We start from the raw sequence: 13,635 nt of genomic DNA, 5'->3' as shown, positions 1-13,635 counted from the left end.
GTATTTTTTCAGTTGATTCTCTAGGATTCTCAAAGTATACCAATGATGGAGATTCTCTTCAGGGATCAAGAGAATGGTCCCCTCAATATAACCTGATTGATAGAAGGTTATGAAGTATATGCTAAGCCCCAAAACTTCACCTGATTAGTTCATTCTTCACAGGGACAGATTGTTTATGGTTTTACATGGTATATTCATTTATCTTCCCAATCAAAATATTGCTTTAGATGTCAATATAACTGACGAATGACAGTATTAAAAACTGTTTAATGGTTTTAGTTTGACAAAAAGCAACATTATTCCCCTTTAACAAATTCTACCAGCAAATAAAAAAAACCAATATAACAGGTGAAGCCTGAGTTAAGATATGACTCTTTTATGAAACAACAAAGCATTTCACTGTGTTTACCTTGCAATTTTTTTTCTCACTGAGTAATGACTGAATATAGCAACAAGATATCCAAAATTACTATTAAATTATAACTTCATAAAAAGTGATTTCAAACTATTCTATCAAATGCAATTCTCCCAAACTGCTAATTTTCTTGTGCTTAAAAAAAAAAAATTGAACAAAAGCTATCTCTGAAATGACCAGAGTATAGATTGTTCCTTTAAAGTTATATTTATATAATATCAAATGAAATTTTTTAAATTCAGAATATGTGGATCATATAAACTCTCTGGATGGCTGTACTATCAATGAGCAAAAGAAAATTAATTTAATTCTCTTAATTTTGAAGGACTTCAATTTTTACAGATAGAATACTTTACGCTGATCTAAGAGGCCCTAAGGTATATGGTTTAGATTCCTAGTCAACCTGCCACTGAAATTTAATAAATAAATTCACTGTCTCTTTCCTCATCAGTAACAAAATAAAAGCATCCCTTTACTAACATCTTTTAGGCTAAATTAGTTGATATAATGAGATGATTCAGGCAGTTCCAATGATCTTGTGATGAAGAGTGTCATCTACACCCAGAGAGAGGACTTTGGGAACCGAATGTAGATCACAACATAGCATTTTCACGCTTTTTGTTTTGTTTGCTTGCATTTTATTTTCTTTCTCATTCTTTTTCCTTTTAGATCTAATTTTTCTTGTGTAGCAAGATAATTGTATAAATATATATGCATATATTTTTACCATGTTTAACATATATTGGATTACCTGCCATCTTTCCTTATAATACAATTCCTCATATTAAAAAAAAAATATATATATATAGCTCTTTTCAAACTGTCTTTTTAATATAAATACTCTCTTGCTGATTCTGTGGTTGCTAATTAAAAACTGTGATTCCAAATGGTATAACTTATTATCAATGATAATTTTAGGTCAGAGATATCAATAAGGAAATTTCTGATTGAAAAAGGACTTGGACTAGAAGCGTAACGAAAGCAAAGAAGAGAAAAGGCCTGCATGCTTAACAGATAACCACAAAATGTTAAAAGACCAACAAAAGGATTTCAGCATATTAAACAGATCTTCTATGGAGATTTTTGGGAAGACATGGACAAGAACATAATGGGATGAGTATATTAGAATTTGCAACAGTAGAAAGAATATTTATGATTCAGTGAGAGAACAGATTTATTGAAGTTTATGAAAGTGCAACCAATAGGCCAAGAATATACTTGAATTTTCTTCAGCAAATCTATCACTTATGTCCATAATTCATAAGAAAGCATAGTAAATATATCACATATCCATAAACAAAGATGTTTCAGTAATGTTTTAAATGATAATCATACCAGTTTCTTATTTATTTTTCCTTTAAAATACTTTTCCTTCAAGCTCTCCTCCACCTATTCCCAAAATACTACAGTCTTAATGATTATGTATCTTTCACACATGGATGTTTAATAAACAGTGCTTGGTTATAATTTAAAAATGTGTCCCTTATCTCTCTCTACTTCTGGACTGACTTCAAAATTGTTAACTTAAAATCTGTTCAAGACAAAAACTGTCTTATACCAAAAAGAACTCTTGTTACCATATAATTAAAATTACATTTATAGTCCATGGTTATTATGTAGATGTAAACTGAATCCATGATTCCACTGATATTTCTGGATAATCACTGCATTCTCATTTGTACCTAAACTCCATACACAAAAATCAAAGGACAGGATTCTCCTCATTTTTGTTTTATTTTAAAATATATACATATTTTTTAAAAGATACAACAGATTGATTGATAATTTTTTTTTGTAATGAAAGGCCACACAGATACTTTATACTGCTAAAAGATAGAACTATTTGGACAATAAAAGCATGGAGAAAGATTTACATGTCCACCTCTAAAGAATTTCTTACATGTGATGACTGACAACCTGTCTTCCAAACTCAGTTTTAAAAGGGAAGAGAACAGGAAATAGATGTCACACTAAAAACAAACAAACAAACTATAGAATTTAATCTGTGTTATACTATTTTTAATGTGGAATTTTTGTAGGCATGGAGGCCATTTGTGACACATCATCTAAAACATAACTTTGAAAATAAGTATGCACATTCATTTTAAATAATTTTTGAACAGAAAAATATTTTGGCAGGAGGTTAAAAAGAAAATAATATACTTTAAACAGGTATGGAAGCTTTGTAGCAACAACAACAACAACAACAACAAAAAAAAAAATATATATATATATATATATATATATATATAATCTTAGAATTAAGATATAGACCAATGTGCATAATCAAGCTATATCCCTAAATCCTTTCAACATTGTAAATAGATTAAGAGCTTTCCTGAATTTTTAAAAACTCAATTTGGCAGCTAATGTTATTGAAGACAGTGTCTACTGAGCACAACCTGATAAAATGTTTTTGTGGTAAAAGCCAGAGATGAGATGATAATATATTTTCACTTGAACTTATCCACCACAATGAACTTGTGACATACTTGCAGTTAACAGAGCAACCTGGTCATTTTCACAAGTCATCCTGGAGACTAACAAAACAGTAGCCAAGCTAAATACAGCTTGATGCCTTGGCATCTTAATTATTTTATAAAACTATATTCATCTACTAAGGAGAGAAAACATGGCTTGCAATTTTGGGTCCATTTTTGGAGACCAAATGCATTTATCTTCTGAGGAGCCAATACAATATAGACTAAAACTGGTTGGTAATCAATTACCAATTGGTTCGTTGGTAACATCTAGAATCGGGAAGCGTTCTTACTTTTAGAATGAAAAGTGTGAAAGATTCTGACATCTTATGCTTTTACCAACCAGCAAAACGAAGTAAATGATTATAGGGAGCAAAACAAATTGTACCAAAATATTAAATGTTTACTAAAATGCCAAGTTAAAGAAAACACTAAATAACCTATCTAAACTGTCACACAATAATACCTACTTTATTTTTCCTTTTAAAAATACTGAAAGCAACACATTTTAGAGAAAATGTCAACAAGGAAGATTTGGAATAATTGTTAAGAGCAGATTAGTTTATTTCTATGTGAATTAAAAACTGTTTGATTTTCTATACATATATATTCAGACATGGACATAATATAAAGCAACAGCCTATCTGGAAAGCTCTGATTTTAATCACACAATTACCAAATGGAAAGTACATTCTGTATAAGCTGACACCATCATTAAATCAGGAGGTCTGTTGGCAGACTTGTTGACATTGCAAGAATTCCCGGAAAGCATTAACTCTAGCATTTAAAAAATAGCAGTAAGTAGATGGCGCCTCCTGGGTGATTTAAGAAATAAAGTTACTGACCTTGTTAAGTTCCCGCTTGATTTTCTCAGGCACAAACTGATCGAGGTAGCGTCTGAAGTGAAGTGCGTCAATAGCAACAATCTCCGTGCAGCGCCTCTGCCAGTCATCCCTGGGTTGAGGAGGTGAAGAAACAGAGAGAACACATCTGTGAGTTAGACTGAACAGGATTTGGACACAACTATTCTTTCAATTTACTAATTCCCCCACCCCATTCCCATCTTTAAAAAAAAATGAAAACAAAACCCCGATAATAGAAATGCACAAACTTGCCCATTGGCCAGGAAGGACATGGCTGGTATTAACAAGTACTCCTTTCTCCTATGTTAAGTTAAATCTTAGGGCTCTTTAGTAGCAGTCTTACAGTTATTGGGTGCTACTGCCGATTGCAAAAACAATTTTTTTAAACATACAAGTGTTATACAAAATCATATAAATGATTCAGTGTATACTTTATCTTCACATGCTTATTTGCCACAAATGACAAAAAACAATTTTCCAATGATAACACAATAGTAATATTCTGGATTTCAAGACCAGGAAAAGAACAAGCTCAGAAATCATTTTTAGAATCACTTAAAATACATATTATTTAATATATAATAAGTTAAACTGATTTTATTATTATAAACATTTAAAATACATGTTAAAATACATTGGAATATGGAGACCAGGGTTTAAATCCCAGTTCAGGTCTGTTGAAAATGTATGAGCACAAGCAAATAAATTACTTAATCCCTTGGGGCCTTAGCTCCTTTGCTGTGTAAAACAAAGGCATTGAACTGGGTTTTTGTGGGTCCTTGGTAGATCTAAATCCTAGGGTTCTACTTCTCATTTTAGATATAAAGCTGCTTGGTTTGTAATTACAACACAAATAACATTTAACATTAAAACTTAAACATTTAAAGAAGGATAAATATAAATAATAATATAACTTTACAAAACCACATCTAATAAAATAGAGATAATATATGTACATACAAGAGACCCAAACTGACACACTACATCATAAGTGAGTCCATGACCCAAATGTTCAGTGTTTGACTTAACTATCAATGCTACCACAGTGATTACACACACACATACCACACACACACTGCTGGCAGTTCTGAAGTATCTAAGATTTCAACAATGATGCTGAGAGAATGGGATAAAAATAAGTTGATGGGGATTTGGTCATCAAATGTTATGTGACTTGGGGTAAATACTTCTCAGTATTGTCCACATAAAAATATGAAATAACTGGGACATAGCTTCATAGTAGAGCTGTAATGATTAACAAGCTAGCAAAGCATTTTGCTTTTTAAGGACATGTCTTCACCACTTTTAAGAATCTGAATTTGACAAGTAGTTAGATATACTTAGATATTTATATTCCTTCTTTGTTAATAAATATAGGTTCTCCTTTGCTCAGAATCCTTGTTTAATTTATTATCTTCCCCGTTTTTCCTCCCCTTCATGGCAGATAAGACATTCTGTTTTTACATCCAGGATGAAATATAAAAGTTTAAACACATAGATATGCAAATAAAGCAGCGTAGGAGACTGGGCATACCATGGGAAAACTGTGCAACCACCTCACATAAAGTAAGAAATAAATAGCAAGACTTACATTTCACTTTTATCATCATGGCTTCGGGCCCAACGGTATGTTTCTGCATAGCCTATGTATTCACTGTACTGTTCAGTACCTGAAATAATCAATTTGTTATTACACTTTTCCAATAATTTTCTAAAACCTGCCCTTTCTATCTCTTAAGTATGTTTGGTCAATAAACTTATTCCTTCTTCCTGGATATTTTGCACAGGCAAAAGACAATTTTAAAAGAAAATCAGGTTTTTATAGACAGTCCACTTTACCCTTAAAGACAAATAGATATAAAGAAAAAAAACCAAACACACCAAAATACTTTTGCATATATTATCTATATAAATAACGGGTATAATGGATTACATTGCTTATGCAACAAAGATGAAAATTCACTGATAGGGAATTTTCACTTCATAAGGAATATCAAGACATTCTTTTATAAAAGTATATTTTCCTACTTTAATTGCAGAACTTGAACTTTTGAAAAATAAGAAAGCTTACACAAAAAAATCTGCAGCTGAAAAAAGTTAAATTATTATTAACTGTGGGAGGTGTCTATTAAAAGTACTTTAAGAAGTTATTGAAAAACCAAAAATTCATCATATGACAGAAAAAAGGGAAGGAAAAACACATAATTGTACAAATTGACATTTATTTAATTAGAACTATCATCAACTCCTCCTACAATAATAAACTGATAAATCATTAGCATGGGTTGGGATTGGAGCCACAAATGTATTGGTATTTAACTAAAACAAATTATGCTGCTTATTCTAGCTCCTATGGATAACACAAATGCTACCAAATTCTGCAGGATAAAATTAAAATTACTATAGCCTGCACCAGTGAAAAGCTGAAAATTCTAAACAAGAAAGTCATTTTGACAAAGTATTTTCTTATACTATATGTTTCTTTTTTAAAATAGAAGAGAAATAATGTCACTAATAAGAGTTACAGAAGAAGGATAAAGATATTTGAGCTCAACTGGCTTGATGTTATGCCCACACACCATGTGAAAGAATGAAATTTCCTGGGTGCCTACAATCCTTTTATTTATTGTTCAGAGCAACCTGAAAACCTGTAAGAAATCTCTTCTCAACTAGAGAATCAAGGTGCAATAAGAGAAAACATTTATGGCAAAGACATTTTTGAAAGATGTAGAAAATATTGTATCCAACAACAACAAAAAAGGACAAATAAAAGAAGTAAAAAGATCACGATGACGTGCTAATCACTAGATCCAAGATGATCTTCATACCAAACATTTAGTTGTTCTGAGGTACAAGTTAATTCACCTCTTGTTTCATTAAAATTTTCTGACATGCCTTTCAATACGTGTTAAATGAGGCTAAGTAATAAGATGATTGCTGTGATAATAAAGGTCACTTTGGGTCTAGCAAAATAGAATCTAGATTTGTTACCTCTAGAGTTTTAATCTGTAAAGCATACTGACTTATAAAGATGAATTTGTATTTTGTTTACATCAGGTAGAGAGTTTTAAGAAGTCCTGACAAGTTCTCATGATCCTTGATTAAGCATAAAGCACTATTATAACAGACTTGATAGCCAAAAAGTTATCAATTTGACCTAACAAAAGTTAGGTCAATGTTCTAGCCATTGACCTAAAGAAAATAAGGTGTAAGAGTTCATTTTTAAAAAATGATTTGACAGCATTATTTAATACAGAAAACTGGTTTTGCACTTCCTCAATGCTTCCAACTTATTTTTTATTTTTTATTATAACTTTTTATTTACAAAATATATGCATACCAAAAAGTTATCAAACTGTGCATACCCTTTGACCCAGCAGCGCTACTACTGGAATTATATCCCAAAGAAATACTAAAGAGCGGAAAGAGACATATATGTGCCAAAATGTTTGTGGCAGCTCTTTTTGTTGTAGCTAGAAACTGGAAGATGAATGGATGTCCATCAGTTGGAGAATGGTTGGGTAAATTGTGGTATATGAAGGTTATGGAATATTATTGCTCTGTAAGAAATTACCAGCAGAAGGAATACAGAGAGGCTTGGAGAGACTTAAATCAACTGATGCTGAGTGAAATGAGCAGAACCAGAAGATCACTGTACACTTCAACAACAATACTGTATGAGGATGTATTCTGATGGAAGTGGAAATCTTCAACATAAAGAAGATCCAACTCACTTCCAGTTGATCAATGATGGACAGAGGTAGCTACACCCAGAGAAGAAACACTGGGAAGTGAATGTAAATTGTTAGCACTAATATCTGTCTGCCCAGGTTGCATGTACCTTCGGATTCTAATGTTTATTGTGCAACAAGAAAATGATATTCACACACATGTATTGTACCTGGACTATATTGTAACACATGTAGAATGTATGGGATTGCCTGTCATCGGGGGGGGGGGGGAAATGGAGGGAGGGGGGGATAATTTGGAAAAATGAATACAAGGGATAATATTATAAAAATATATATATAATAAAAAATAAAAAAAATATATGCATAGATAATTTTTCACCATTAACAATTGCAAAACCTTTTGTTTCAACTTTTCCCCTCCTTCCCCCCACCCCTTTCCCCAGATGGCAGGTTGACCAATACATGTTAAATATGTTAAAGTATATAACTTCTTTATATTTATTAGCAAAAAGTTAAGTCACAGAAAATCATTTATCTCCTTTTTATGTGGTTCTGAGAAATAAATTCCACTATCCAGATTAAGAATCAGGAACTACTGGTGATAAAATCCTGGAGCACTCTTCCACATTTCTGTCCAGTATTCCACAAGTCACTTAGCTCTTCTATATTCTTTATATTCTGCCTTCAAGTAGAAAACATTTTCTAGTCAAAGCTTCAAACGGTGAAAATTAATACTTTCCAAATTCTTGAAAATTAAAAACATAGTCTAAGTCCAAAACACCACAAATTATCATTTCTGTGTCTCATATTGGGATCACATTTCATTTCTTCTTTATCAGAGGAAACGATGTTAAGATTTTTTTCCTAGTGATGTGAAAAATCAAAATATGAACACTTAAATTTTTTTGACCTGAGTAAATTAAATTCTCTGACTCCCCATTTAAGCCCCTTTCAAATTATGCAGACTATCCACTGCATACTATTCTGAAGCTTCTTAAAATTCAAATTGACTGATGAAGTAAAATAGTATGAAAATGTATGAGTAAGAACCCAGACAAGAAAGATAAAGGAATGACCTTGCTCCCAGCTCTCTCTAAGACTTGTGTAATTAATGAAGATGTTTTACCTATGATGAAGTTCCTGAAAGAGCGCCAAAATCCCAGAAATAAGGAATTATACCAGTGATTTTTCCCCCCCCATGGAAACAGGAATGGTTAAATTTTTTAGGGAAAATATTCTTCTCACTTCCTAATATGACAGAGAATGGAATTTTAATAACAGAAAAAGAAAAAATATAATGAGATGTACAATACAGGAAAAAAGCCCACAGGAAAAGTTTTGTTTTTGATAACATTTCTTATACAAAAACTATTAATTTTTAGTATAAAATTCATGTTGATAATGATGATGATGATGCTTTCATATCTAAGTCAAAGTTGTAAAATAAGGTTAGAAAACACTGTCCCCAAAATGGTGAGAAAACCAAAGGATATGGCCCAAGAAAGTTGAAAGGCTGGTCTCCTATATTTGACTAAGATAATTTCTAGGCTATTTGACATTGCCAGGATGTTGGAAATTAAGCTGATATGAAAGAAACATAATTGAAATGTTTAGGGAAGCATGGTATTCTCAAATGAACAAAGTGCTACTTTGATTACTATAAAATCATCATTTTTGAGGTATGTATGTGTGTGGGTCAGAAAGAAAAAGGAGAGAAGGTGGAAAGAAGGAAGAAGAGATTAAGTTGAAGAGGAGGGGGTAAGAAAGAAAAGGGGGAAAGAAAAGGGAGGGGGTGAAAAAAAGAGAAAATGCTATTAATTATTGTAATAAAAAAGAGTGAGTGCTAAAGTAATAATATTGGTGACATTTAGAAGGGCAGTAAGTATTTGGTAAGTATTTGTATTCAGACCGTTTCTCTGGCAGTTTTGCTGAAATAAGTGTAATCTCAGCAGGCATCCAATCCATTAAGTAATCAGCATTTTATTTGACTTAAAAGCCTTAAGGTATCCAAGTACCTGATTTATATGCTAATGACGAACAAACAAAAGAACACTCATCAAGACAGGATGGCACTAGAACAACTGGACAGACATCACAGAAGGGAACATGGGAGCAAAGAAAAGTTCTGTGAGGACAGTCACTTGAAAGGACTTACATATATATCCATCTATTGCTCTCCTACTCTTCATCCCACAAAAACAATGTGAAATTTGAGCCATTTTTCCTAAATCAATGTTTTGTTAAACTGTTATTGCTCATGGTTATCCTGAGAAGAAACCACAACGAATAAGATAATAGCAAATGATAGAAAATTACACAAAAAATCTTTAGTATCTCTGAACATCCACCTCACGTCTTTATGAGAGGAAAACATTGTCTGGATGAAAGCACTTGCCTGTTTGCATGACCTGTTTCATATTCATTAAAAAGCCTGATGCCAACCAGATGCTCCACAATGATGTCAAATTTAATTTATTTCCAATTTCTCAGACTCTTCTACAAATTCAAGCAGCACAGTCACAGCCATTAGCCCACTGAGTCAAGATACATCATTGAAGGAATGTAATTGATCAGGCAGATAGATTGCGGCACATTTTTAAGACTCTCCTAAGCAGCGAGATGGCAGAAAGCCAGGGATCAAATATGGATGATGAAATGGCCATTTCCATTAAGGGAACATCACATCACAGATATTAATTAGGCAGTACTATAATAAAGCAAAATGGATTTTTAAAAAAATGTGCTGAGTAAAAAGTCACCCTGGCATGTCCTTAGCCAGCAGTGCCAATATCTCAGAAGGTTAAGTATATTAGTAGTTCTGTAAACTTAATAAAATTACAGGTAAAATAGAACCCCAATGAAACTCCCCAGAGACCCTTTTCAGTATATGTAATGGTGGTTAAGTTCAACTTAACTTCAAAATGTGGAAAAGTTTTAAATTTTTTCTTAATATTTTCTTAATATCCTTGGAAAAATTATTATCAGAAGACACTCCCTGTCATTCTAAGCCTTTTGTTATATCTTGAAGCTATGTCTGCACATAGTTAACATTTGGCCCTCAAACATTAATAAAGAAATATACATTAATGTTCCTTTACAGAAATTTTCTCTTCTAATGTCTCATTCTGAATTGGAGTTAATGCTATATTTGCAGGTTCTAATAGTTTCTTCTATGCTAGATAGTATTCACATAAGATTTACTATAAGCCTAGGTATTCAAGGCCCAAGCACAGCTACCTTTGGATAGACTTATCACCAAAAGGTTAGCTGCAAGGTGATGAACTTTTCAGTCACAACAATTCATGAAAACCATCTAAAGGGTAAAGGACTTATGTATGAATGACATGAACAAAATCAGATTCTTGAAGTGAAAATCTACTTTCAATAATAATGAAAATCTGAAAAACTTTGTTCTACAGGTGAAATCCCTATAAAATGCTATAAAAATGAAAATATCTAAGCAAACAAAAATATTGACATGACCCAGACACTAATTTTGAAAAATACTTGATACAAAATTGCCACTCAGTTAAAGCTTTCTAATTGGTAGTTCTGTACATTTCCTTGTAATAAGATATGCTAAAAATGTAAGCTATTTAGTCATTTAATGAATTCTGAATCAACTTTTTGATTATTTAACTTTCTTTTCCTTCACATTTTCCTCTTTCTTACCTGTATCATTCTAATTTACAGGCAGGTAGATCCTCATATTATCCACATAAAATGGGCTATAAAACCTCATAGAAAGCCCAAATATGAATAAGGAGGTTGAAGAAGCCTAATTAAAGCCTAGGTAAGCTTTCATCTTCCTTCCCTAGATTCTATTCCATTTCAAAGAAAGAACTTTGGTAAAGTTATTTCAAGACATTAAAACCTTACCAAAGTAGGACCACCACTGGAGAAGAAATCCAATAAATACAATGCAGGTTCTAAGAATGTAACACCCTGACACTGGCTTAACTCAGACATTTCTGTTCATCTTTAGACAAGCCATCTCATTTTTCTTTGTTCCCCATGCTATGAGACTGGGTACACATGACAGGGTCCTACAAAGGTTTTCATGGGATTGGAAGGAATAATTTCACAGTGATTTACAAAATAATATAGAACATTTTATGACAAAATCCTTTAGGCAACAACTGTTTTTTAGATGACAAAAAAGGGAAGAGAATTTAAAGAAAGGCAAACTAATTCCCCTGAAGACTAACTACAGATAGATCTGTGGCATAATATGGTCTTAGGAGTGCTGTCACTACAAAATGATCCAAAGTCAACCCTCTAAGAGTGTGGGATTGGTTTTGCCTTAGTTCTTCAAGCTTTCTTCTTTAGAAACAGCTCCATTGATGCTCACTGAAACTCTCCAGGGTATGGACTCTCTCTCATTGCCTTTGGTGGAAGTAACAATAAACTAATTTTTTCCCCTAGGGCAACTATTAAGCCTTCTAAATCTAATCTGATAAAATGGGATGGATTCCAGAAGAAACTGAAAAACTGTTTTTGTAGAAAATAGAAATATCAACTAATGATGACTGATAATGGCTTTTACTTGAAGATTTTTTTATAATGCTATTCAGTAAAAGGTTTATAATAGCTAGAGTGAATAATTAAAGTCTCTTAGGAATTGAGTAATAAATGACTTAATTGTTCTGTCAGCTAACAATGACTTTTTAGTAAATCACCCCACCTGTCCTGCCCCCCCAAATCCTATCACATACTGACCATCTCCTTTGAAAAGAGGTTTACATGGATAATAAAACAATATTAAAAATCACAGCATTAGATCATTTAAAATTTTTCACCTAAAACACAAACCTGGCTAGATGTGTTAAATCCCATAATTAAACAGATACAAATGCATCTGTACATGTTTTTTCCTTTAACCAAGAAAAGTTTGGTTTGGGAATAAGAGATTAAAATAAACAAACAAACAAAAAACAGACCAATAACTAGCCTATTACCTGTGTCTGACATCTGCCAAAAATTAATTTGAGCTTTTTCAATTATTGCACTTTTGATACAACTTTCAATATCATCTCAGATTAGTTACAACATTAACTAGGTAATTTGTAAAGTTTGGGCTAGCTTTCTGGAGGACCTTGGGATCAGCACAAGTCCTTGGTCTTAGTGGAGAAGTGATGAAGGCAGGTCAGTCACCATGAGGTTGGTCAAAGACAGAATGTCTATCTTCCTCCTTCTCAGCCCTTATATATTTTAGTACAATTACATCATTACAGCATACTGATTATGGTGTAAACTAAAAAAACATTACCTCATCAATTCCACTGAGTTAACACCTTATTTCAAGTATACTTCTCCAGAGTTCCAGCTCTCTACAGTAATTAACAAATTTACAGTCTGACAAATGAACCTCTAAAAATGTTACCCATTTTTTACAAGAGTATCTGGTAATTTATAAATATCCTACTACTAATTCTCAAATTTCCCAATTTAACTAAACTATATTATATTCATTCTACAAATGGAAAAGTTTATAAAGGAATTAAGTAAAATTGTTTATTCAAGGTTTGAAATAAAGATTGTAACAATTTCCAAAGCTCAAAAGCCTAAGGCTAATGAATAAGCCTCATGCCAATGGTAGGGAACAGTTATAAACTAGACTTTTTACCTCTATTCTTTTTAGCAGGTATTCATGAAAAGGGAAAAGCATTACATAAAGACTTTGGAGAGTCTTGTGTAGCACTAACCTGTGATGATAAGACATTCATTGTGATCCAGCACCTCAGTGATGAGTCGTGATGCAATCAATTCAGGGTTGATTAAAAATCTGATTTCTTCCTGTACCAGTCCTGCACTGGTTACTCCTCCTCCAACAAAGCGATTAGCAAAATCTACCTGTTTGGAATAATGAAGCTAGTTTTATATTCATATAATGACTTCAAAATTTATATTAATAAAATAAATTATCTCTAAAGGTTCAATTTTCTCCTCCCCCCCCCAAAAAATTAAAAATTTTAAACCCTAAACTTGATCATAGAGGAAATATCACCCCAAAAATAAATAAATCAACAAACGAGGAAAAAATTTTCCCAGAAAATTTAAATAAGCCTATTCTTTTTCATTTTGACTAGTTAACTTATCTGTTCAATTCTCAGAATCCCAAACCATTATGAAGCAGAAATTTAAGTCCAATCTATAATATGGACTTCATTATAAGCCTCTTTTTG

The 13,635-nt window shown here is 32.3% G+C and overlaps 1 protein-coding gene across 3 annotated transcripts in view; it reads right to left on the bottom strand.

Moving 5' to 3' along the window:
• Positions 1-13,635, bottom strand: part of PARG (poly(ADP-ribose) glycohydrolase) — a 116,771-nt gene that overhangs the window by 20,957 nt on the left and 82,179 nt on the right. For all 3 annotated transcript variants that reach the window (XM_074296085.1, XM_074296087.1, XM_074296088.1), the window contains 3 exons: positions 13,156-13,303; positions 5,350-5,428; positions 3,741-3,849 (listed from right to left, as the gene is read on the bottom strand). In XM_074296085.1, coding sequence (XP_074152186.1) covers positions 3,741-3,849; positions 5,350-5,428; positions 13,156-13,303 — 336 coding nt within the window. The remainder of the gene's footprint in view (positions 1-3,740; positions 3,850-5,349; positions 5,429-13,155; positions 13,304-13,635) is intronic.

This window comes from Sminthopsis crassicaudata, chromosome 2, assembly GCF_048593235.1.
Source record: "Sminthopsis crassicaudata isolate SCR6 chromosome 2, ASM4859323v1, whole genome shotgun sequence".
NCBI lineage: Eukaryota > Metazoa > Chordata > Mammalia > Dasyuromorphia > Dasyuridae > Sminthopsis > Sminthopsis crassicaudata.
This window is presented reverse-complemented; position numbering and strand designations above follow the sequence as displayed.